This window comes from Periplaneta americana, chromosome 8 (genome assembly GCF_040183065.1).
Source record: "Periplaneta americana isolate PAMFEO1 chromosome 8, P.americana_PAMFEO1_priV1, whole genome shotgun sequence".
NCBI classification, from domain to species: Eukaryota; Metazoa; Arthropoda; class Insecta; order Blattodea; family Blattidae; genus Periplaneta; species Periplaneta americana.
Genome location: NC_091124.1, coordinates 178,467,178 through 178,493,175, shown reverse-complemented (window position 1 = coordinate 178,493,175; position 25,998 = coordinate 178,467,178). Strand labels below are relative to the sequence as shown.

The 25,998-nt window shown below is 34.6% G+C and overlaps 2 protein-coding genes across 3 annotated transcripts in view; one reads left to right on the top strand and one right to left on the bottom strand.

Annotated features, from left to right (window-relative positions):
• LOC138705276 (uncharacterized) overlaps window positions 1–18,508 on the top strand; it is a 32,119-nt gene extending 13,611 nt beyond the window's left edge. The window contains exons 2-3 of the mRNA XM_069834120.1: window positions 14,087–14,636; window positions 15,185–18,508. Coding sequence (XP_069690221.1) covers window positions 14,087–14,632 — 546 coding nt within the window. The 3' untranslated portion in view covers window positions 14,633–14,636; window positions 15,185–18,508. The remainder of the gene's footprint in view (window positions 1–14,086; window positions 14,637–15,184) is intronic.
• LOC138704351 (corepressor interacting with RBPJ 1-like) overlaps window positions 1–25,998 on the bottom strand; it is a 145,341-nt gene that overhangs the window by 93,014 nt on the left and 26,329 nt on the right. The window lies entirely within an intron of this gene.

The following is a 25,998-nucleotide window of genomic DNA, read 5'->3' as shown; positions in this document are numbered from 1 at the left end:
TTTTATTCGTTAATTTGCTAAAATTGTACGTGACTTGGTATATGTGTACATAGAAGTCTTTAATTTTTCCAAACTCTTTTTTTGCCTGTCCGGATTAAGCGAAATCCGGCTTATCGGGGTCCGCATTAACGAGGTTTTACGTATTACTGAATTTGTACCCCTACAATGTAGCGCATGTGTCACTACGTTCTTCCTCTGTTTATGTACGTAACTTCTAATCAGTGGCGGCTGATTGACTGAGGCAAGTGAGGCCGGGCCTCAGTCACTTGGCTTAACTGAAATCAAATTTTGTGTTTTTATATAATGTATTAGTTATTTGAATGACGCCTATATCGCTGTAGAAGCATTTGAAAACTTTGTGATACATACAGACCTGTTTTGCAGTAAAATATGTCCTTGAGGCCAGAATCGCTCGTGCCGGGTCTGGCTTATGAATATTCTGTATTTTCGCGGGCTTTGAGTTTGCGCTTAAAACGTTGAAGCCGAGGTACAATTCGTCTGGCCTGGTCAGGTTTCACTCCTCCCATCCATGGGCCGGCCTCAAGGGTAGAGTGGGGTGGGAATAGCAATGGTGACTTGTCTTCCTAAATAGGCCATAAATAACAAAAATTCCAGCTCTTTGGTAGGCAGAGACCCACATTATTCTCTCCCCCTATGTTTCAGTTTATTACTTAAGCTAGAGTGTTGTACTATTGTACTTCGTAGTACAGTAGTGAATCTGGGCCAATGTTGTTATGTATTTCGGGAAAGTATAAACAGAAACAAATGCGAGAAATAATGCTGGTGCAGTTAATTCATTGTTAGAGTGTCCTTTTTCGAGAAGAAATAATATTTAAAGAAACGAAGTTTTAAATAAAGAGACAGTCTATCGCTGATAATTTTTCTGACAGATAATCTTAAAACGCGAGTTTCTATTGCATCCTGGTATGGGCAACATAAATCGTTAAGTGGTAATGTGGTGCAAAATAAACTTTTCTGTTGGCCTTGCTGTCAAGGGAAAAAAAATAAAAAGAAAAGAAAGAAAGGGGATTTTCAAGATATAATGTGGGCTGCTTCATCACGCTGAAACAATCACTGAAACTCACAGCATAACAGCTTATTTGGTGAGTGAAATTATTATTTTTCATTAATGGTAGTAATAATAGACTGATAATAATAATAATAATAATAATAATAATAATAATAATAATAATAATAATAATAATGCAGTAATAATGATATTAATAATATAATAATAATTAATATCATAAATAAACATTTCCTATCGGAGGCACTTATACTAGTTGCATCTGGCCTCACCGAGGATTTCGATCACCGGCCGCTACTGCTTCTAATCACTTCTAACACCATGAAGCGATTTCAGAAAGTGTAAGGGAACTTTTCAGAGTATCTACAGTGACTGGTCTGATTTGGATTTTCCAGGGTCGGATCTTTAATGGATCTTTGCACTTAGGCTTGTTTTGGCCAATTGTGTGCCCTATAATATGCGATGATTGTCCAATACCGCTAGGTGGCCTGGGTGGCATTCGTGAACTCAGTGCTGACAGGTGAACAGCTCTGACTGATCCAGATCCAATTCTTAGACGAGTACCTGATAAGCTCCACGGCCCGGAGCCCTGAGCCCTTTTCATATCAACATCGGAAACTTCAACCCAGTCTATTTTCATCTATTTCAGATTATACATGAAATGTGGAAAAAGTTAAGAACGTTTGTTTAATAATAGGGGAAAACGGCAGCACTCCAAGAAAAACCCTGTACAACGTCTGTCCACCACAAATTCCATCACGATCTGATTTCAGATCGAACACTGGCCGCCTGGAAAAAAGACCAGTGCGCTAGGACTCGACGGGGCTGCATGCAATGAAGCAGGCCGGAGAGATCGGATCGACCGTCTAACAAGAACACGACTAGGAAAAAAAGTCTTTACTATTAAATATACATATGTACCACTTTGAGCCAAATTTTATTTGTTCTAAAGCCCTGTTCGGGACTTCGCAGAGTGAGGGTGATTGTACAGGGACATTATTTTATTTTTACTTCAATTTTTATTGTACCTGAGTTTTTGAATGTACTTCACTCCCACCCCTTCTACTAATGAAGTTCAACAGTTCTCCACACAGATCCAAGACCGCACATACAGTCATAGTAGCCTTACCGTCACAGTACGTTCCAAAAATATGTTCGCGTTTTTCAATGACGAAAGAGCTTTCAATATTGCATCATTTCCGCACAGGTACTGTCGTCCATTTGCCTACGTCGCATTCCGGTTTTCCCCACCAGCTTCTATTCGCCTCTGTGTAAAGGCTAGTGGCTGGGCTGTCTTAGCTCTTTTCTGAGAACATTAATTTCTGTTAGGAATTGGACGTCTACGTAATATTATACCCATAAAACTGTTTAAAATAACTTAAATAAAAGGGCCTCGTTAAGTAATTAACTGTCACGTGATTTCCCTCCTTTCTACGATCCTGCGACACAACCACTTGGACGGACAGTAGATAGCATGTCTGAGTAATTTTATCTTTTGGGATCGAGCAGAAGTGAAGATTGAATTTGCAGTACGTAAGGTACTCTTTTACAAAGTAGATACAGAATTATTTCAACATGAGTTACTAGTACGAAGGACGAAACTGGTAATTGGAATTACACACATTAGAACTGAAGCCTGTATCGAAATGAACCGCCACCATTTTGAAAAATGTGTTTAAATATCCATATCATGATTATTTTTCAGTTTAACATCATTCTCTATGGTGTACGCTAATGTGCTGTAGACAGTATAATATACACTGCATAATGAATACGTCCGTATGGACAGCTCAGTTCGTGAGTAAAAACATTCATTGTTAATACTGTTCTGTACTTTGATTAAACAAAAACCTAATGAAAAACATCAAACTCAAAAGCGTGATATTTCATAGTTTACGTAAATGGATGAACTACTTTTCTTCCTTCCTATACCTAGTTAAGTGATTTGTTTGTATTTTACACCATCGAACTCCAGTCGTGGAAGCGAGTAGCAACCGTTGATCCAAAGGTATAGACAGGTTAATATCAGAAATGTTAGTAAAAATAAAATGATGTCCCTGTAGAATGCTGATAATGGTGAGGGGAAACGGAAGAACCCCGAGAAAAATCCCTCGCGCGCGCTTTGTCCACCACAAATTCCTTCATAATCCAAACGTCGATCGAACCAGCGTCAGTTCACATAGACGCGAAACAGACACAAGAACGATACATGCATAACCATAGAAATTTAATTCAAGATTAACATTACTCCATGCAGATGGACAAATAAAAATATTTACGCCATATTGCCATATGCTTATATACAGTTATTGTTTAATCAACTGTCCGAAGACAGGCCTGAACCTCACAAGTGATATCAACATTGCACCACTCATGCTGCAATTAGGCCAGGAGATAATGGAGTAGCGTGGCCAGTTTATATACAGTATACCAGTTACTTGTTAATTGTCTGTGACTCATAAATAAATCTTTACTTTCCTTCTTAATAATGCATTCTGCTTTAATAATATAGTATTATTATTCGATAATGTATTGTTATTCATATCTTATTTCATTTAATTCATGAGACACGCTTAAATCTTACAGCAAATTGTATTTATTTACCCTGATTCCCGTATATAGCCTACGTTACACGCAATCATAGGGATTTCCTCAAATTCCGTATGACTCTTTTCATCGGTTGCTTGAAAACGACGTATGGGCTGCTAGGTTCTCTAGCGTTGGTGAGACTGGCAATAGGGAAATGCTATCTGGCAAGATGAGGCCCAGGACTCACCGTGGAATAGGCCTACCAGACATTCGACTTATAGTTGGGAAAAATCTCGAAGAAATCGAACCAACTAGTTGGCCCAAGCCCGAGCGCAATCTCGCATCATGAGACTTAAAGGCTGGTTCACAATAAACCGGGAACGAGAACCAGAATGAAAACGAGAAGCAGAGGACGTGAATATGAAAATTTTTGATTCACAATAAACCGAGAAAGTAGACGACTATGCATATCGATATGCATGTCAATAACGATATGTAAAGTCGATATTACGCATTCTGATGTTATTTGTGTATAATTGACCAATGGCGTTCTCTCATGAGTACAAGGCAACCAACATAAACACAGGTTAACCAACTTGGAAATTTCAACTGAAACATTTCATTAGGTACGGTACTATAAATATGCCCATGCATCTTTATTATCACAACCTATTTTAAGTCTACCATAACGTAAAATAATTAGAGAAGAAACATTTGTAATAGAACAAAAATGAACACAACAGTAGTTATTGAATTGAAGCATGAATATGTAGTGTGTAGTACAACCAACACAGTAATAAAATATGATTCGCTTCCAATCGGTGTTCAAAGATGCAGCTATTGAAAGCCATGTATTCTCCTTCATTTTCTCATCTTTATACGAGGCGCGCCGCTTATCGTAAACGTGAGGATTTTCCTCAACACTCAATATTAGAATCTCATTAAATAAAACTTGCTCCATGATGCACAGCACAGAACAAAATAATGCATAGGTTATGTCACGGTCTTCTTGCTATAAAATATATGACGACAAAATAGCTTTTAGATGGCAATAGAATGAATCTAGTGGGCTGTGATCGGAAACGTGAACGCCAAAGTTGAAACTTGGTCAACTCTCCGTTCCCGATCAGTATCAATGTTTATGTGAATCATTGTGAATGATCCCATTTGGTAGCCTGGGCGCAAACTTCTGTGTTTGTGTTACGGTTATGTTTCATTTTCATTGTGAATGGGGCTTTAATCCATCGCCACGTGTTATGCTGCCGCTTCGACTGAGAAGCGTCCATGAAATATGTAGGCTTACGTCCTTTCATTTTTGCACAATTCATGCACATAAAAAGCGCAGGAATCTGCCAATCACTATTACTGATCTATATAGGTAGGCTACTTTAAACAGCTAGAAGGAAATTACATTACAAACAGCATTTGAAAATGGTAATAATGTTTACGTTAGAATGAAGTATAATGTTTAACGAAAAAAACGACAGCACACAGATTAGAATGAAATAATTATATTACTGTGCTTTCTAGTGCCTGTGGCAGTGGCGGTGAGTCAATAAGAGCACAAGAGCACGTGAACACCTTGTTTCCATTAATGCACGGCTAGTTTTATTATTTAATACCGTATTGGGGATGTATAATATCAGAATCGAGTATTTTAAACTTCCCGCATCTTGCATAAATTTCTTATGTAAACTTGGCAACATGCATTCACGTACAAGCCGTGCTCTTTTCAAGAAGGTTACAGGAATTTCACGCATGCGCGGGAGAAAATTGTCTTTCGCTGGTCGCTTATGACTCGTCAAGAGCACAAAGCGTTAAGTGAACAGTGAATCTATCCTACAGATGTCAGGTGCATCGATGCCTATCGTTCACGTGCCATATCTCGAGGAGAAAATTTAATAGTCTGTATGTTACCCTGTAGGTGTCAGTATTTCTCACTGTCGGAATGTTTACTTTATGTGGATGTGTGTACAGTGCTGCTACGTGAGTGTAGTTTGTGAATTACTATACTTTAATGTTAGCATAGTTTGGCTTTCAAACACGTGCTGGCTGAATGTGATGGTGGTATGAATTTAAGTATCTGTATGGTGGTGTATATTATTTAAGAATAATATTTACTGGCATGTATTTATAGTAATCAATCTATGCGAATAGGATTACAGTAGTGGTATAGGCAATAGTGTATCAGTGTGTTGTGAATCAAAATACAGTATATTACTGAATACGCGCTTTTGTAAATAACGGCACTATGGTAGCCTACGTATTAATTTTTAACAAACGTAAATAATGAATTCTGTTCAAGCAATTTTAAACAGCAAAGAATTGGGTAAACTGGCTTACCAGGAAAAATTTGAAATAAAAAGACTGGGTTCCATTATTATTATTATTATTATTATTATTATTATTATTATTATTATTATTATTATTATTATTATCATCAAAATAACCAGTGCTCTAACATTAAATTCCTTACTCTATGCCGATGATCAAGTCATAATTTCCAATTCAGAGGATAATTTACAAAGAGGATTGTATACATTAAATAAAATATTAAAAGATTTTGGGATGGAAATTTCAGCACAAAAATCAAAAGTAATGGCATTTTTAGGACAAGACCCAGTCAGAAGTAAGATAATACACAATAACCAATGCCTCGAACAAGTGCAAAATTTCAATTATCTGGGTTGTGAAATATCTTATCAAAATGAAAAAGATGTGAACAAGAAAATTACCAAATTTACACAAATTCTAGGAATAATAAACAATGCATTAAAAGCTAAATTAGTACAAAAATCTACAAGAATAAAAATATATAATACATTAGCATTACCCACCCTTTTATACGGAAGCGAGATTTGGTCATTAAAGAAAAAAGACATGAACAGAATCAAAGCAACGGAAATGAAATTTTTGAGGAGGACAGCAGGATATACTCTTTTAGACCGAAAAAGGAATGAAGAAATTTCAGAACAATTAGAAGTAGAGTCAGTAGAAGAAAAAATCAGCAGATACAAATTCAATTGGCTAGATCATGTAAGAAGAATGGAAAATTCAAGAATCCCAAAAATTATGATGCAATATAAAACTAGAGGACATCGTCGACCAGGAAGACCTTTAAGAAGACTGCTAGATGGGGCCGAAACAGGTCTACAGAGGCCTAATTCGTGAAGGATGATGATGATGATGATTAGTATTATTATTATTATTATTATTATTATTATTATTATTATTATTTTCAGAATTTTTTCGATAGTGAAATACTGGAATTATGACATTTCATATTCTCTTCAATTTTGGAACACAAAATATATGAACACACATAATATTTTATCACGAGCCGCCACTGGCCTGTGGAGAAAGTTCCATTCTATTTATAATACAGTAGAGTGATTAAAAGTGAAAATAAGAAGACTTGGTGGGATTCCCAAGAAAAAGAACACGACGGTAAACCTTCAAATAACTCAGAGGATGACAGTAACAAGATTCGAAATCATAACATAGGCTCGCACGCGTTATTCGTTAAGTATAGCACGGATTATGTAACCTTGATAAGCCTCTATTTCATTCAGCAAATGAGCTCTGTTGACAGACGTGAGATGCCATAAATCTTAAGACTTTTAACAGTCATAGTCGGTGGAATGAAATCTGCATCGGTCATCTCTGTAAGCAAATTATTAATAGAATGATACATCATTCCCCTCCAGCGACAGGTGAAACAATAAGGGAGAGATTGAAACTGACAGTCGGGAGAAAGGTGATTACTAATAAATAATAGCCATCTTCACGCGTGAAAGCTTCAGATACGAGTTCTTTGACCAATGCGTTTGAAAGTCATCCTCTCCCCGCGGGTCTCAAGTTTCATAGAGTTGGCAACGTAATTCCATGGGAAAGAAATCTAGACCAGAAGCTGCCAGAACTATTTCCGGTGGCTAATCTCAGAAGCTCAATAAAGTTCGAAAGGATTAGCTACTCGCTACGAAATTGCGAAGTCATTCCTAGTAGAGACAAAAATAATATTTATGCTCGACCATCCCGAAATGTAGTAATTATACACCTGGTAGCAGAACTTCAATGCATGTCATTAAAGTACACCCACTCATTAAAGGTCAGGTCTTTCAGCCAATGACGACTCAGGTTACAACTGTTCAGCCAATAACAGGTCAGCTTTCTACCGTTATAAAACCGCAAGTATCGATTATTCTCGGATATGCAATCGAAAGAGAATTAACGAAAAGTCACGGAGGCTGGAAATCCAATACTGTCGCAGAAGGTTATGTTCTATTACTATAATATTTAGCGTTAATTGTGAATAATATTCAAATAAATTCAATTTGTCATCTCGTTTTTCAATGTCTAATTTAATTTCAATGTTATCTCTGTAGGTTCTTATGGCCTAGCAAGGTCAATGTGGACATCTGTCCCTCGGAAAAAATCAATACTTTCGCGTCTGCGCACATCTCACAACATACGGGACATTGCTAAAAAATTAATAATATCAAGTTAGAAATATGGTCGAGCATAAAAAGTCGTATGAAACTCGCCTATAATGGTAATTAAGAAGCTCGTATGAAAATTATGAAACTCGCTTGCGCTCGTTTCATAAATATCCATACTCACTTCTTAATTACCTTCATTATAGGCTCGTTGCATAATGTACTATTATAGTACTTCCATGTTTATTCTAAAAACTTATGGACCTACATGCATCTAACAGTCATCGGCAATGCTTCAGAAAATTAGGGTTTCATTTCACATCAGGGAAAAAATTCTTAAGGGGAGAGGATGGTATTATTAAAACTTTTTTCCTATTTGGTGTAAAATATTAATTTTTTGTTTGTAGAGAGCTCATAGCTGTGGCTACTCAACCAAATAAAAATATTTTGAAAATAAAAATTATTTGGAAGCCCAAATTTAAAAAAAATATACCCATTGCAGGATTGTACTAAAACCGATATATCTAAACCGTTTTTAAAGATAGATTCAAACAGTTTTTTGCAATGTATTTGCAAAAGCATGTTCTACAAACTGTCTGTAACAGAATTTTGATAGTAGTCCCTACGTTTGTAAAATAAACAATTAAAATTTAATAACAATTTTCTGATTTCCTTTCTTGCAAACAAACGGACGCATTTTTAAAATGAAATCAATTAACAAAATTCTGTTACGGAAAAATCTTTCCTAATAGTCTAAAGAATGGGTGTTATAAATTTCATGCATGTATCTTTAATAGTTCAGAAATTATATCCATTTTTGTCTGGCAATGTAGCAAAAAAATTAAGTTACTGGAAACCGATAAAAGCGGGCGTGTGATTTAAAAATTCCATAGCACAGGAAGTTTAAAAATGACGTCTCAACATCCGATAAGGGCACAAATACCCACAAAATGTTATGCAATGCATTCCATACATATCAAAGGGTATTTTAAAGAAAAAAAAATATTTTTTGAAAATGTAATTTACCGGAAACAACAATAAAAGTGGGCGAGTGATTTAAAACTCCATAACGGAGGAAGTTTAAAAATGGCGACTCAACATCCGATAAGGGTACAAATGCCCATAAAATGTTATGCTATGCATTCCACACATATCACGGAGTATTTTAAAGATTTTTTTTTTAATTTACTCATTTTTCACCAAAAAATACCATCCTCTCCCCTTAAGGATCAATTTACCCACACACTACAATAAAGTTATAAAGTAACTCCAACAGCAAACATCATTTAAAATTATATTATTAATTTATACAATGTGCAAATTAATGTGAGAATCATAGGTCTACAAAGTGATCTAACAGCATCCAAGACGGAGGTGTTCTTGATAAAATTTTATCTTACATTTCTCACTCCCGTCGAATTTCAAATCTCAATAACCTCTGTAGTTGAAAGCGTCGTCAAATAAGTAAGTTTTAATGTTACATCTAATACGAGTAATAAATTTTACCTGAACCATGATTAGTAGCAATCCACGGTACAACTGAACAACTAGGTCAGTGTAGACTTTTTAAGCTTCTATAAGGCTCAATAACTAGCACTTATCATGAAGAAATGCTACTTCCAGTAAGCCATGAATATAAGGCCTTACGGTTGTTATAATTCGTAATCGCAAAAATACAGTAGTGACGTCATATATTTCAAAACTACATAAAAATACTTCGTAACTGATTTAGTGAAGTTATCTTCTGTTGAAATAAAGAATAATGTTATCTAATTTCCATTATATTTCAGAAGTAATAAAGTATATTTCTGCCACTATATTCAGAATCATTAAAGTTATTTTATTTGACTATAGCTCAGAAGTTATGTTATTTCCACTATAGTTCAAAAGTAATAAAGTTACCTCACTTTCACTGTAGGTCAGACGTATTAAAGTTATTTTACTTCCATTATATATGTATGTATTTATTCACACTGCAATGGGTATATACCCGGTGGCAGTGGTAACTAATTACATTCAATAATGACAATAATAAACTTATTAATTAAAAATACAATTAATAATAATAATACTAATAATAATAATAATAATAATAATAATAATAATAATAATAACAACAGGGAATATACTAAATTAAATGAAACGATCACTTAAAATTACATTTGAAATATTCTAATTTGTATCTTAAAACTAAGATCGAACTAAAACCCACAAGTATGATATGTTCATATCTGCACAAGTACCTTTCAACATTACACTCATTTCGCTGTCAACTCATTCACTGCACTGGAACTACGACACATTTCACAGATTCTATCCTGATTTCACTAACACTTCAAAAACATTTCACTGTTCAAATTCTTTGCACTGCCACTATAAACTATAAAGCTTCACTGACAGGAACACGTTTCACTTACACAGCACACTTCACTGACACGACATACTTCTTCACTGATACAACACACTTCACTGACACAACATAATTCTTCACTGATACAACACTTCAATAACAACGTATCATTTACACCCTTTAACTAGCTCAGAAGCAGACATTTTCTTATTTCCACTAACTTATAGCTCAAAGTGGAAAGTAATTTTACTTCCACTATAGTTCAGAAATATAAAGTTATCATACTTCCACTATAGCTCAAAAACAGAAATTATCTTACTTCAACTACCTACAGTTTAAAAGAAGAAAGTTATCATATTTACACTATATTTCAGATATTGTAAAGTTATTTTCTTATTTCCATTATAGCTCTAAGCAGAAAGTTATATTACTTCCACTATAATTCGCAAATATATAATTATGTTACTTCTACTAAAAGTTAGGAATAATGAGTTATTTTACTTCCACTGTTGTTCAGAAATATAAAGTTATCACCCTTTCACTACAGTTCAAAAGCAGAAATTATCCTACTTCAACTATAGCTTAAAACTCGAAAGTTATCTTACTTGCACTATAATTCAGAATTATAGTTATATTACTTGCATTATAATTCAGAATATTATAAAGTTATCTTACTTTCACTATAATTCAGAAGTGGAAATTATTCTTTTCCACTACAGTTCTGAAATAGAAAGTTTTTTAATTGGTTTATTTTACGACGTTTTGTCAACTGTCTGAGTGAAATGAAGGTGATATTGCAATTAAATGAGTCCAGGATCAACGCCGAAAGTTATCCAGCATTGTACTTAAAGGGTTGAGGAAAACCCCAGATATACTCAATCAGATAATTTCTCCCTATATTTGAACCCGGGCCCGCGCTTTTTACGATCAGGCGTGCTAACCGTTTCTCCACAGCGGTGAAGTGAAAAGTTGTCTTACTTCCACTATAGTTTACAAATACAAAGTTGCCTTACTTCCACTATAGTTCAGAAGTATGAAGTTGCCTTACTTCCATCGTAATTTAAAAAAATCGAAGTTATTTTACTTCCACTATAGTTCAGAAATATAAAATTTTCTTACTTTCACTAATGCTCAGAAGTAAAAATTATTTTACTTCCACTATAGTTCACAAATATAAACTTATCTTACTTTCACTATAGCTCAGAAGTATAATAGCACATTATCCAACGAGCCTATAATGATAGTAATTAAGAATAGAGTGTGGATGTTTATGAAACGAGCGCTAGCGAGCTTCTTAATTACCATTATAGGCGAGTTTCATACGAATTTTTATGCTCGACCATATTTCTAACTTGAAATTATTCATTTCATTTGTATCTAACTGACCTTGAGCAATACCTCGTAAATTGTGAGATGTGCGCAGACGCGAAAGTATTGATTTTTTCCGAGGAACAGATGTCCACATTGACCTTGATAGCCTATAAGAACCTACAGAGTAAACTAAATATTAACTTTGATATAACACTGAAATTAAATTAGACATTGAAAAACGAGACGACAAATTGAATTTATTTCAATATTATTTACAATTAACGCTAATTATTATAGTAACAGAACATACCCTTCTGCGACAGTATTGGATTTCCAGCCTCCGTTACTTTTCGCTAATTGTCTTTCGATTGCATATCCGAGAATAATCGATACTTGCGGATTTATAACGGTACAAAGCTGACTTGTCATTGGCTGAGGTTTTATAACGGTACAAAGCTCACTTGTCATTGGCTGAACACCTGTACTTTAATGAGTAGGTGTACTTTAATGACATGCATTAAAGGACTGCTACCAGCTGTATAATTATTACATTTCGGCATGGTCGAGCATAAAATTATTTTACTTCCACTATAGTTCAGAAGTATAAAGTTTCCTAATATAATTCAGAAGTATAAACTTATCTTACTCCCTTTATAGTTCAGAAGTATAAAATTATTTTACTTCCACTATAGTTCAGAAGTATAAAGTTATCTTACTTCCACTATAGTTCAGAAGTATAAAATTACCTTACTTCCACTATAGTTCAGAAGTATAAAGTTATCTTACATCCACTACAGTTCAGTATTATGTTATTTTACTTTCACTATAGTTCAGAAATATAAACTTATCTTACTATCACTATAGCTCAGAATTAAAAATTATTTTACTTCCACTATAGTTCACAAGTATAAACTGATCTTACTTTCACTATAGCTCAGAAGTATAAAATTATTTTACTTCCACTATAGTTCACAAGTATAAACTGATCTTACTTTCACTATAGCTCAGAAGTATAAAATTATTTTACTTCCACAATAGTTCACAAGTATAAACTTATCTTACTTTCACTATAGCTCAGAAGTATAAAATTATTTTACTTCCACTATAGTTCACAAGTATAAACTTATCTTACTTTCACTATAGCTCAGAAGTATAAAATTATTTTACTTCCACTATAGTTCACAAGTATAAACTTATCTTACTTTCACTATAGCTCAGAAGTATAAAATTATTTTACTTCCACTATAGTTCACAAGTATAAACTTATCTTACTTTCACTATAGCTCAGAAGTATAAAATTATTTTACTTCCACTATAGTTCACAAGTATAAACTTATCTTACTTTCACTATAGCTCAGAAGTATAAAATTATTTTACTTCCACTATAGTTCAGAAGTATAAAGTTATCTTACATCCACTACAGTTCAGTATTATGTTATTTTACTTTCACTATAGTTCAGAAATATAAACTTATCTTACTATCACTATAGCTCAGAATTAAGAATTATTTTACTTCCACTATAGTTCACAAGTATAAACTGATCTTACTTTCACTATAGCTCAGAAGTATAAAATTATTTTACTTCCACTATAGTTCACAAGTATAAACTGATCCTACTTTCACTATAGCTCAGAAGTATAAAATTATTTTACTTCCACTATAGTTCACAAGTATAAACTTATCTTACTTTCACTATAGCTCAGAAGTATAAAATTATTTTACTTCCACTATAGTTCACAAGTATAAACTGATCTTACTTTCACTATAGCTCAGAAGTATAAAATTATTTTACTTCCACTATAGTTCACAAGTATAAACTTATCTTACTTTCACTATAGCTCAGAAGTATAAAATTATTTTACTTCCACTATAGTTCACAAGTATAAACTTATCTTACTTTCACTATAGCTCAGAAGTATAAAATTATTTTACTTCCACTATAGTTCACAAGTATAAACTTATCTTACTTTCACTATAGCTCAGAAGTATAAAATTATTTTACTTCCACTATAGTTCACAAGTATAAACTTATCTTACTTTCACTATAGCTCAGAAGTATAAAATTATTTTACTTCCACTATAGTTCACAAGTATAAACTTATCTTACTTTCACTATAGCTCAGAAGTATAAAATTATTTTACTTCCACTATAGTTCAGAAGTATAAAGTTTCCTAATATAATTCAGAAGTATAAACGTACCTTTCTCTCATTATAGTTCAGAAGTATAAAATTATTTTACTTCTACTATAGTTCAGAAGTATAAAGTTATATTACATCCACTACAGTTCAGAATTAAGTTGTCTTAGTTTCACTATAGTTCAGAAATATAAAGTTGCCACACTTTCATTATAGTTCATAAATATAAAATTATATCAATGTCAATGTATTCCAGAAGTGCAAAGTTATAATAAGGTAATTTGTCTTGCTGCAGGTCTCCATGGTAGCAGTCTTGGCACTGACCGCTCTGGCCTGTGCAGAACAAGAAGTGAAATATGAAGACTCGGTGAATCTTCCTGAGAAGAAGCAAGAGAAACGAGGCATCGAGGGCCACAGCTACGGCGTCAACGAGCATGCGGTCGGATACGGCCACGTCGTGCCACTGAGCCACACAGTGGAGATAACCAAGCCGGTGCCTGTGCCCCTGGTCAAGTACATCGGCATCCAGGTGCCGCACCCGGTTCCGGTAGCCGTGCCCCACCCCATAGCCGTGCCGGTACCGCATCCGGTGCCCGTGCACGTTCAGGTGCCGCACCCCGTGGCTGTCCCCGTCATCAAGACCGTGGCCGTGCCCGTGGAGAAGCCGGTGCCGTACCCAGTGGAAAAGCCGGTGCCATATCCGGTGGAGAAGCCCACACCCGTGTATGTGGAGAAGCACGTCCCCGTACCAGTGCCCAAGCCGTACCCGGTGCATGTACCCGTGTACAAACACATCCACCACTACCCCAGGGTGTACTACCGCCACGGCTGGCATCACTGAGCAGGTGACGCACGTACGAATGTTCTCGAAGTTTTCAGCAGGATAATAAGTTTACGCCTTAAGACTGGTTCACAATAAACCGGGAACAGAAACGACAACGAAAATGGAAAAATTGTTAAAATAAATGTATTTAAATGTGAGCATTCACAATTAGGGAAGCTTACCGGAGCCTGGGAACTAGAACGTGAGAGTTGGCCAAGTTTTAACTTTGCCGTTCTCGTTTCCGATCACAACCAACTAGATTCATTCTGTTGCCATCTATAAAGCTATTCGGTCGTCGTATATTTTGTAGCAAGGAGGCCGTGATATAACTTCTTGTCCATTCATTGCTTGTAACTAACGCAGAAATCAGTAGAATCACGTTTCATATATGTTACGTGTATATGTGACCAGACTACCACGTAAATTGAATTCTTAAATATTCTGTGTTTGAAATTTCGAAGTTGGTTAACCTGTGTTGTCCGACTGTCATTCATTCACCTTTGACTTCTCTGTAGTTATAAGTAAGCATTGCCATTTATTCTGAGCCTTGTTTTGTACTTATTGTTCCAGGTCTCCACGCGGGCTAGCTCCAGCACATAATTCTTGAGCACAGTTCAAATCTCCATGCCATGTAAAGGCCGTAGGATGCAAAATAGAAGTTTTCCAACTTCGACTCCACATCGCAACCGAAGAAACATGCTAAAAAGTCACGGTAACAGTGACGTCACATTTGAAGTCCGGAAATGAGGCTGGATGAGAAGATCTCTACTTTCGTAGCATATTGCTTCCTGTTGTTATTACAATCTACGAGAAAAATTACTGATCTTCGACCTTGATGGCATCATAAACAAAGGCTACTGCGTAGCATTCTACTTTTAGTACAATAGTAACGGATAATTTCATAGAATACTCATCATATATAATTCATTTTTGCATACTCAGGAAAATATGTCATCCCTAGTTCAACATACTGAAACATCATAGTACTGATCGGAAGATCGTTGGATCTTTCTTGCATGCTGGTACTTCCCAGGTACATAATGAGCGACATCGGAAATCCCATTATCAGGAGTAAATAATAGACGCCTATTATGTAACATCAAACAGTAGTATTATCAGTGAATCACAAGGCATTGATTCAAGTTCTAACCTAACCTAACTTAACATTTCCTGAAAAATGTAGTAAACTATACCAGATGATGGAATGAAATAATAAGGTATGAAAATATTCCTATTTTCCAACATTAGATGGAGTGCGTTAGTAATTATTAGTAGGGTTTCTATATTAAGACTTGAGACTAAAAGCTTGGTCTGCAATATTTTAATTCAGAATCAAGTAAATAATATCATAGAGCTAATCAAAATGCTTAGTTGTACCAAAAAACATTGCTTACATTTATCATATATTTAATCCACTTTGAATCTTGCGTACACCACTTTTAACACTCGAATATAAGTAATTGTTCGCATCTTCATTCAGAAAGCAGAAATACAACATAGCATACAGCACAGAAAACATACTACAAAGACATCTCAACACACAAAAAACACAAACAAATAAATACAACCACACAGGTGTACGCAATCTCACAAGTAATAGTTGCGACAAGTTCTACATTGGACAGACAGGCAGGTCATTCCAAACACGCTACAAAGAACACATTAAAGCAATAACCAGAGGACACAATACGTCTACATATGCCGATCACATAACCAATGCTAACCATACATACAATAACATAAATGCGGACATGGAAATCCTACACATACAACCCAAGAACCAAAAACTCAACACACTAGAACAATATGAAATATAAAAACACACTAAAACACACCCCGATCAAATTCTCGACACACAGACCAATTTCAGTACACACACTATTTTACTCCACTTTTCAACAATCAAACGCACCCATACAACAGGCAGAGAAGTTCGAGATGACTCCGAGATCTAATAGGCTCTGAGGATGGTGTGATGAAGCACTGAAACAGCTGTAAGCCGCACAGACTTACATAATTAACACGAGTAAGTCCGCTAGTTAATCAATTACTTATATATTTAATCTTCAGATCAATTCACAAATGCCTCTTACCTTGATTATTACAGAGTAGAAAAACGAAACACTGTATTGCTCTTCTGTTCCTAATAATAACAGAGTAATTTACAAAACCAGTTAGCCTATAAATTAATTCGATGATTAAAGTAGCCAATGATTTTGGTACAATAAATCAGAATTTATTATCCAGAATGTCTCAATTCTTAGTACACAGAGACTCTAGTTGCAACATGGCTATATGGAAAATTGGCGTAAGATACTCCCGACATTCACTAATACATTTTTGGACGCTATCTTCAACAGACCCGACATAATTCTTATATCAATCAACATAAATCTCGTCTCTCTTCCATATATAACAATTCAATATTTACTTTCATGTTTTCCCTTATTTACTGAGAAACAGGAATTACATGAAATGAGATAAATCTCGCCCTATCACACATTCTCTTTTCACTTTCACGAAGTCTTCCTTGTTTTCTCTTCAATTCCGATTACATAGCAGAGTAACAACAACGTTGATAGCACCACTATCACGGTCCCGTTAAGCACATTTTCTGTCTGTTGGCTCTTACAATTATCTACATTTCTCTAGCATTTCTTCCTGCATATAGTACCTAACTATTTCGCTACACGATTTCTTAATTTTGCATACAGATTTATAACTACAATACCATTCAAAGTAATAATGATTTTACGTACTTATTTGTTCATGGCAAAACATATTTTAAATTTTGGTAATAACTCTTCTATACAGAGAAACAATAACAATCTAGAGCGATAATTTCGCAGAACTTTCATTCAAATAAAACGTTTATCATCCATAATCTACTGTCATATTATGGATAGATTTCTTATGCGTATTTTCATTTTTCTCTATTTTTCTATCAGATGCTATAAGAAGCATTAGTTAAACACTTCAAAGCACTTTTCCGTTCACCTTAACTGTATGTAGGCCTTACATGTGTTTCCTGATTCTAACCTATAGGTTAAATATTGGATTTTAAATTTGTATATTTTCGAGATTAGGACAAACTAAAATGTTTTGTGATGTATAAGTATTCTCTCTTTTTTTTTAAATCTACTCCTGAAACCAATGCATAAACTATTTTCAGAGGAGTCGTATCATTTCACAGTCTATACCAGCATTAAACTCTCTCAGACAGTTGGAAACAACATCCCATCATTCTTCCTGAATTTAACTCAATAACTAATAACCAATAAGTTTGCATTTCTTTATAACGTATTCTCTCTTAATCGGCGATTGGCAAGATTTCCGTTGCACGTAAAACAGATCAACTAATAGAACATCTAATGTTAAATGACCCTATGTTTACTACTGCTTATTTTATTCCGAGTTACATAAAGGTAAAAAAAAAAATCTATACATATTCTTAATGAAAGTTGCATTTCAGATTGATAATTTTGTAGAAAATAACAACCCTGTGTTTTCCCGTGATTCTATAGAAATGCGACATCTTCCAACTATTAAAACATGTAGACTACATCATTTTATAATCTGTGAAGTTCGTCTAGCAGATCATTTTGCTACTGGCCGATAGATGTCAGCAGTTCACAGCCAACATCACAACAGCCAATATTAATGAAAATCATGTACAGAGTGCGTTCTAATGCCATGGAAGTCTCGATGTCTCACTCAGGTCTAAGGCACAAAACATCAAAGAATCGGAGGACTTTCTAATATGTATGCTATGAGGCAAAATGTTACATAGCCATCTTTTGACTGAAACAATTATTGTTATTTGTACTATTCATTATAATTGTTGTATTATTTTAATCATTGTTAATTTTGTAATAAAATGTTACAAATAAACAAGTGTAGTTATTTTTTCTCTCTTGAATTATCATAAGTGGAATAATGTCATTTGCACTTCTTCCTTCATAAAACCAATAGGACGATAGGTCAGTGTCTTTGTTTAGTCAATAATAATAATAATAATAATAATAATAATAATAGTAATAATAATATCTTACTGTTATATAATAATAATAATAATAATCATCATCATCATCATCTAGGAGACGAAAACTCGAAAACCAAATGACCTGACCCTCCAGATTGGGGGTCGGGCGTGAGGCCAACAACCTTACCCTGTAAACAAATCAAGTTAAAAGATATATACAGAGAGCAGCCGATTCAGATTATATTACGACGAACTGGCCAGGACATGGATCAATACCTTTGGGTACTTGGAATATCAGAAGTCTGAATGGAAAAGAAAACGAACTGGTTAAAGAGATGAAGGGTACAAAGGTTAAGTACTTGGCACTAACAGAAACTAAGAAAAATGGTCAAGGATGTCAATTATTAGATGAGGGGTCTATTCTTCTATATAGTGGAGTCCCTAAAAATAATAGAGCAAAAGCTGGCGTGGGTTGTCTTATACAGAAAGACAAAGTAACACAAATAATCAATTGGGAATTTATAGATGAAAGCTTTATGATAGTAAAAATAAAAACATGGTCTCTGACCTCCAAACATAAGGATCAACTACAAGCCGTGGAAATGAGATATTTAAGAAGAATAGAAGGAAAAACTAGAAGAGATAGAATACGGAACCAAACAATAAGGCTAGATCTAGGAATTGATCCTCTCGTAGAACAAATAAAATTATCACAATTAAGGTGGTTTGGACATCTGGCTAGAATGAACAATGATAGATACCCAAAAATAGCGTGGCAAGTTAGAATGGAGGGAAAAAGACCTAAAGGAAGACCGAGGCAGACCTGGGAACAAGGAATCCAAGATACCATGCGAGAGAGAGGGATCGAATGGAAAGAGGCAAGGGCCATTGCTCAGGACAGATGGAAGGCTCTTTGTAAAACCTCTACACCAGGTGGTAGAAGAGGATCGACTAAGTCGACTAACTAAAGTAAGTAAATAATAATAATAATAATAATAATAATAATAATAATAATAATAATAACATTATTAATATATCAATATTATTATTATTATTATTATTATTATTATTATTATTATTATTATTCAACAGTTAATAACAAAAACTTACTTGATCTTATATTTACAAATTTAACCGAGACTGAGGTCAATCTGGCCACTCACTCGCTAGTCTTGCAGGATGACTATCATCCTCCATTAACAATAACTCTTGAAGTCACACTAAATTTTTCTCCCCAGAATCAACAAAATTCTTTCCCAAATTATTCTCAAGGTGATTACTTGAATTTATATTGGAGTCTATATAATTACGATTGGTCCTGTGTTTACCAAGCTGTCGATGTTAACGATGCAGCTAGCTCACTATGTTCAGTAGTTAATAGTGTCATATCCCAGGCAGTTCCTGTCACTCGAGTCAAAAGTTCTGGTTATCCACAATGGTTTTCTAACACCTTACGTAAACTTATTAGAAAGAAAGACCATGCACATAAAAAATATAAAAAATTCAAAACTGAATTTTATTATCAAACATTTTCCTACTATAGAAAACTTGTGAAATCTAAAATTAAATCGGATGAATTATCATGGCTTCAAAATATTAATGAAAATCTTAAAACGGAACCAAAAAAGTTTTGGAAATATGTTGAATCATTTCGGAAGACTGATAATTATCCCTCTGAATTAATTCTTAACGATAAACACATCACAGATCAGTTAGACATTGTCAATGCTTTTGCTGATCACTTCAAATCTGTTCAGACTAAACACAGCCATACATATGAAAACATTATTACGAATATAACAGACTCATTACCTATACCTAAAGTAACACATGATGACGTTCGTAAAGCAATTAAAAAACTTAAACCAACAAAAACAACTGGCACTGACGGTATTCCAAATTTTATAATTAAAGGATGCTCTAATATATTTATTCCTCTTTTAGCCCACATATTTAATATTAGTTTGAAAAATGGTGAATTTCCCTCACTATGGAAACAAGCTGCAATTATTCCTATATTTAAAAACGGAAAAAGAAATGATGTCAGAAACTACAGACCTATCTCGATCCTAAATAACTTTTCAAAAATTTTTGAAACCATTATTCACAGACATATATCGTTTTATGTGAAAAACAAGCTCAATTCTTCACAACATGGATTTACTAAAACTAAATCCACTGTCACTAACCTGGTCACATATCTAAATCAAATTGTACCAATAATTGAAACGCAGGGACAAACTGATTCAATATATTTTGATTTCAGCAAAGCTTTTGATGTAGTTCCGCACTATATCCTTCTTCATAAGTTATGAAATATTGGCCTTTCTGTAAGCTACGTAAAGTGGTTCGAAAATTATTTAAGTAATAGAGTTTCATGTGTAAGACTGTTTAATATACACTCTTATTCTTATAATATAAATTGCGGAGTCCCGCAGGGATCTACTTTAGGACCTCTCCTATTTGTTATATTCATAGATGATATATGTAAAAGAATAAGTTCTGACTGTTTATTATTTGCAGACTATTTAAAAATTTTTCGCACAATCAAAACTAGTACTGACTGTCAATCACTTCAATGTGACATTAATTCAGTCGCTAAATGGTCGGAAGACAATGGTATGAAAATTAACGTATCCAAAACTAATGTAATAACCTTTTCTAGAAAAACTTCTTCACTGAAATTTAATTACTATCTAAATAATGTACTAATTAACAGAACGGATTGCGTAAAAGATTTGGGAATATTCTTTGACATTAAATTGTATTTTCATAGTCACGTTGATTACATTTACAATCACGCAATCAGAATGCTAGGAATAATACGGTCAATAACTTATTCTTTTTCCACGCCCGATTCTCTTTTAATGCTATACTATACATTGGTGCGATCGAAACTCGAATATGCATCTGTAGTTTGGAACTCGATTACAACTACGGACTCGGCTAAATTAGAAAATATACAAAGAAAATTTACATCCTTATGTTCATTCAGATTTTTGCCCATTAATTCCGGGTATAGTTATGAGAGAAAATGTGAATATTTTAATTGTCAAAATCTATATGCTAGACGCCATGAGCTAGATTATCTGTTCTTTTGTAAAGTCCTCAAAGGTGATATATCCTGTGACTCTTTCTTAAACAATATTACCTTACGTATTCCAACAAAAGATATGAGAGCCCACAAACTTTTCTATATTAGAAATTCGAAATTTCTTTCACCAGTCTCCAGATGCATTAAAAATGCCAACATGCATGGCTGCGAATTCGATCCCTTCAATGTATAGACTTTGTTTGCTCTTGGCAACGATTTATAATTTATGTATTATTTTAGGCATTATACTCAATTAACATTGTCTCATAGTATTCTTAGTTATCCATTCATCTTCATTATTGTAATTGATTGTAATTATATTTATGTGTAATAATTATTTTTGTTTTATGTTTTTTGTTAAATTTGTGCTGAACTGTAATTGGCCACTGGCTGTTGTACAGCACATTAAATAAATAAATAAATAAAAATAAATAAAATCAAATAAAATAAATTATTATTATTATTATTATTATTATTATTATTATTATTATTATTATTATTATTATTATTATTATTATTATTACACCTTATAAGCTATGAATGTTCTTGGCTGCTGAGTTTACAATATGATACCACTGCACCCTGTCTTGTCAAGCAATTTTTCAGTTACCATAAACTTTAATCTTCCCTCAGATTGTCCAAATATCTAAGCTTAGGTCCTAACAGCGGTCTTTTCCCTAAAGAAGTTTCTGTGAACACCCTTGTAATAAGAGACAGTAATGGATTGTCTTCAATGTACACTCTTTGACGAGGAAACTGGTCTGCCTCCTGTAGCATGAGTTTGTCGGATTAACGCGCGATTCACTATTAAAACGACAAAAAGTAGGCATCGAGGATGAAATCAAGCTGTAGCAGCGACGCATCTACAATGTCAGGAAACGATATATTCCCTACGAAGTCTTTTTGGTTTAGCTGTAGAGCTCTTTCTTTTCGTGTATGTATGTGTATGTATTTATTTACACTGCAAGTGGGCAAGCACCCGGTGGCAGTGGTATATACAATATTAACAATACACAATAAAATGATAACCAATACACAATAAAATTTACAATACACAATACAATTTTACAACACATATACAATTTTACACACAATACAATAATAATACACAATACAATTTAACACAATAATAATAAAACATAAAATAAAATACCTAATTTTACAATACAACCTACATAATTATCTATAGGTCCTACATAAGTTTCAATAGTCTTTCACTTTACTCTCATCTCATTCCCTGTAGTGGCACTATGACGCATTTCACTGACACTTTAGCACACATTTCACTGACACTCTGTAACTCATTTCACTGACACTATAGAACACATTTCATTGACGCTATAAATTATCACTGATCGGAACTGTTCACTGCACTGTAAAACCATAACTTCACTGACTCACCTCGCTTCACTGATACAACACTTCAAATAAGTCAAATAATTACATCCTCATGCATACTTATAAACAGAACTACATTTAAACTAAACATTTCTAGTCTAAGGCCCTCTTACACGCTATTTTTAAATAATTTACAATTCAAACCAAGGAAGTAAACTCGTCAACCTAGATAAATACATGTCACCTTAAAAAAATTAAATGTTGAATGTCACCTTAATTTTAATTTTCACTTTATATACAACTTTTTAAATTATGCTTGAATCTCCTTAAGGAAGGACAGCCCTCAAAGACCGCTGCAGGTAGGTCATTCCAATCATTTATAGTTCCATTTAAAAATGAGAATTTACCTACATCCGTTTTCTGTTTCCTACATTTGATTTTAAAATCATGATCGTTCCTACCATAGTACGTTGGCTTTTCTAACCGAGATGTTATGTCTACCCATGCTTTCTGACCTAGATGTGCTCTATACAATGATGTTATTCTAGTTTTCCTACGTCTGTTTTCCAAAGTTTCCCATTTAAGTTCTTTTATCGTATCGTTTCCATCTTCTCTTTTACCTTTAACAAATTTCGCTGCCCTACACTGGATTCTTTCTAAGGAATTTACCTGATATATTCTATAGGGATCCCAACATGTAGTTCCGTATTCCATTAGCGGTCGCATTAACGTTAGATATGCTATTTCCCTCGATTTGGGGCTAGCCTTTCTCAAGATTCTCATAATAAAGAAAGATTCTCATAATAAAGAAATTCTCATAATAAAACACAGCTTACACGATTATTCGCGAGCTATTCCAAGGAGGGACTTTGTCTCTCAACAGCGGTTAATTTCCGAGTTAAAGAGTCTACATTGACACTTATAAATGTGTGTGATACATCTTATTCTGTTGTGACGACGTTTTCATATTGTGGGTTATTCGGACGATAACCGAGATAAAAATTTTGCACGACGCGGCTCGTCTTTAGGTTCACTGGTTCACTGAACCCCCTGTCTCTTGAAGCCACTCACTCTCTTCATAATTAAGAGTAACTATAGAAAGAAACTGCTGGATGTTGGGCTTCTTTTGGTTAGACCGTTAGAGTTATAGCCCGTAAAGTCGGGCGAAATAGTTGCATCTGGGGGTCCATGCTCAGACGTGAGCCAGCTAGACCTTTAAAACAGCCTGCGGCAGTGGGAACCGAGCCCCTACCACGCCATAGCGGAAAAGTGAGAAATATGTTCCCAGATTGAAGCAGCGGAAAGCCGCCATTTGTTGGTAGAAAACGCGCGGGATTTCGAAACCGCTATTCGAATACGCGTTGTATTCCGTATCCGAAAGCTAAATGTTTTTATTTACAGGAACAATACTTCCTTTCCGATATACCTTTAATAACATGTTTCTGCTGTGAGCAGAGTTGCTACATATCATCACTTTATCATAAGATTTATAATTGCAAATCAAGATTTCAAGTATAACTCCCTGTAAAGTTGATTTGAATAATTTCGAGGGAAAAATTGTTCCGGAGCCGGGTATCGAACCCGGGACCTTTGGTTTAACGTACCAACGCTCTACCATTGAGCTACTCGGTTTTCTGCGAGGGAAATCGGGATATCAGAAGCTGACTTAAGACATTAGACTTATCATCACTTTATCATAAGATTTGTAATTGCAAATCAAGATTTCAAGTATAACTCCCTGTAAAGTTGATTTGAATAATTTCGAGGGAAAAATTGTTCCGGAGCCGGGTATCGAACCCGGGACCTTTGGTTTAACGTACCAACGCTCTACCATTGAGCTACTCGGGAACTCTAACCGACACCGACATAATCTTTCCCTCTATATCCACAGACCTCAAAGTGGGCTGACAACCGTCAAGCAACCAACTTCGAGTGCACACTAACTCTGTGTGACTTAAATTGTGGTTTTCTGTTCACGAACAGTGACGTGTATTATGCAAATCAAGATTTCAGGTATAACTCCCTGTAAAGTTGATTTGAATAATTTCGAGGGACAAATTGTTCCGGAGCCGGGTATCGAACCCGGGACCTTTGAGTTCTCGAGTAGCTCAATGGTAGAGCGTTGGTACGTTAAACCAAAGGTCCCGGGTTCGATACCCGGCTCCGGAACAATTTTTCCCTCGAAATTATTCAGATTTATAATTGTTTTCTGCAAAGTAATGTTTGCGTGCTTTTAATGTAATATTCGCCTCCATGAGAAACACTAAAATACGAGGGACACACAGTACAGTGAATACTATAGGCTAATCGTTTTTTCTTTTATTGACCACGAATATGTTTTAACCATTCGCTACTAAATTACAGTAACTTTGCAACTTTTATTTTTCGGGTCCGGTACTGCAACAGTACATCTGACAATGAATCCATGTTTAAACATAGTTCGCTAAACTATAAAACGCAGCAATTGTATGTGTCTGTTATTAGTGTAAAAATACGATATCAAAACGCTATCTTTTTTGTCATTCAACGCACCTAAACTACACAATGTTTATTAATTGAGAGAGCAGCAACTATGTACCGAAACGGATTAATCAACAATGCTGTAGAACTAGGGGAACTATTATCTTGCGAGTAGAGTTACCTTACGGCAATCAGGTGGGTTACCTCACAGACTTACTAAATTTCCGCGGGTTACCTCTATGTTCACAGTGTTACCATTTGAGTCAATATATAAATAAAAATATCGGATAATAGGAAATGCGGACTAATTTGTTTAAATTACGTCCTAAGCTGTTATCTCTCAAATCGGAATTTTTACCAATCTCGACTCGCTTTATCGGGATTTAACCACGAAATTGGGAGAATCCCGCCTAAATTGGGATACCCGGCTACTCTGGCTGTCAGGCTTTCATCATTTTCATAGGAACTCTGAATGTGAATATACATATCCACGGTTAATGAAAGGATGTT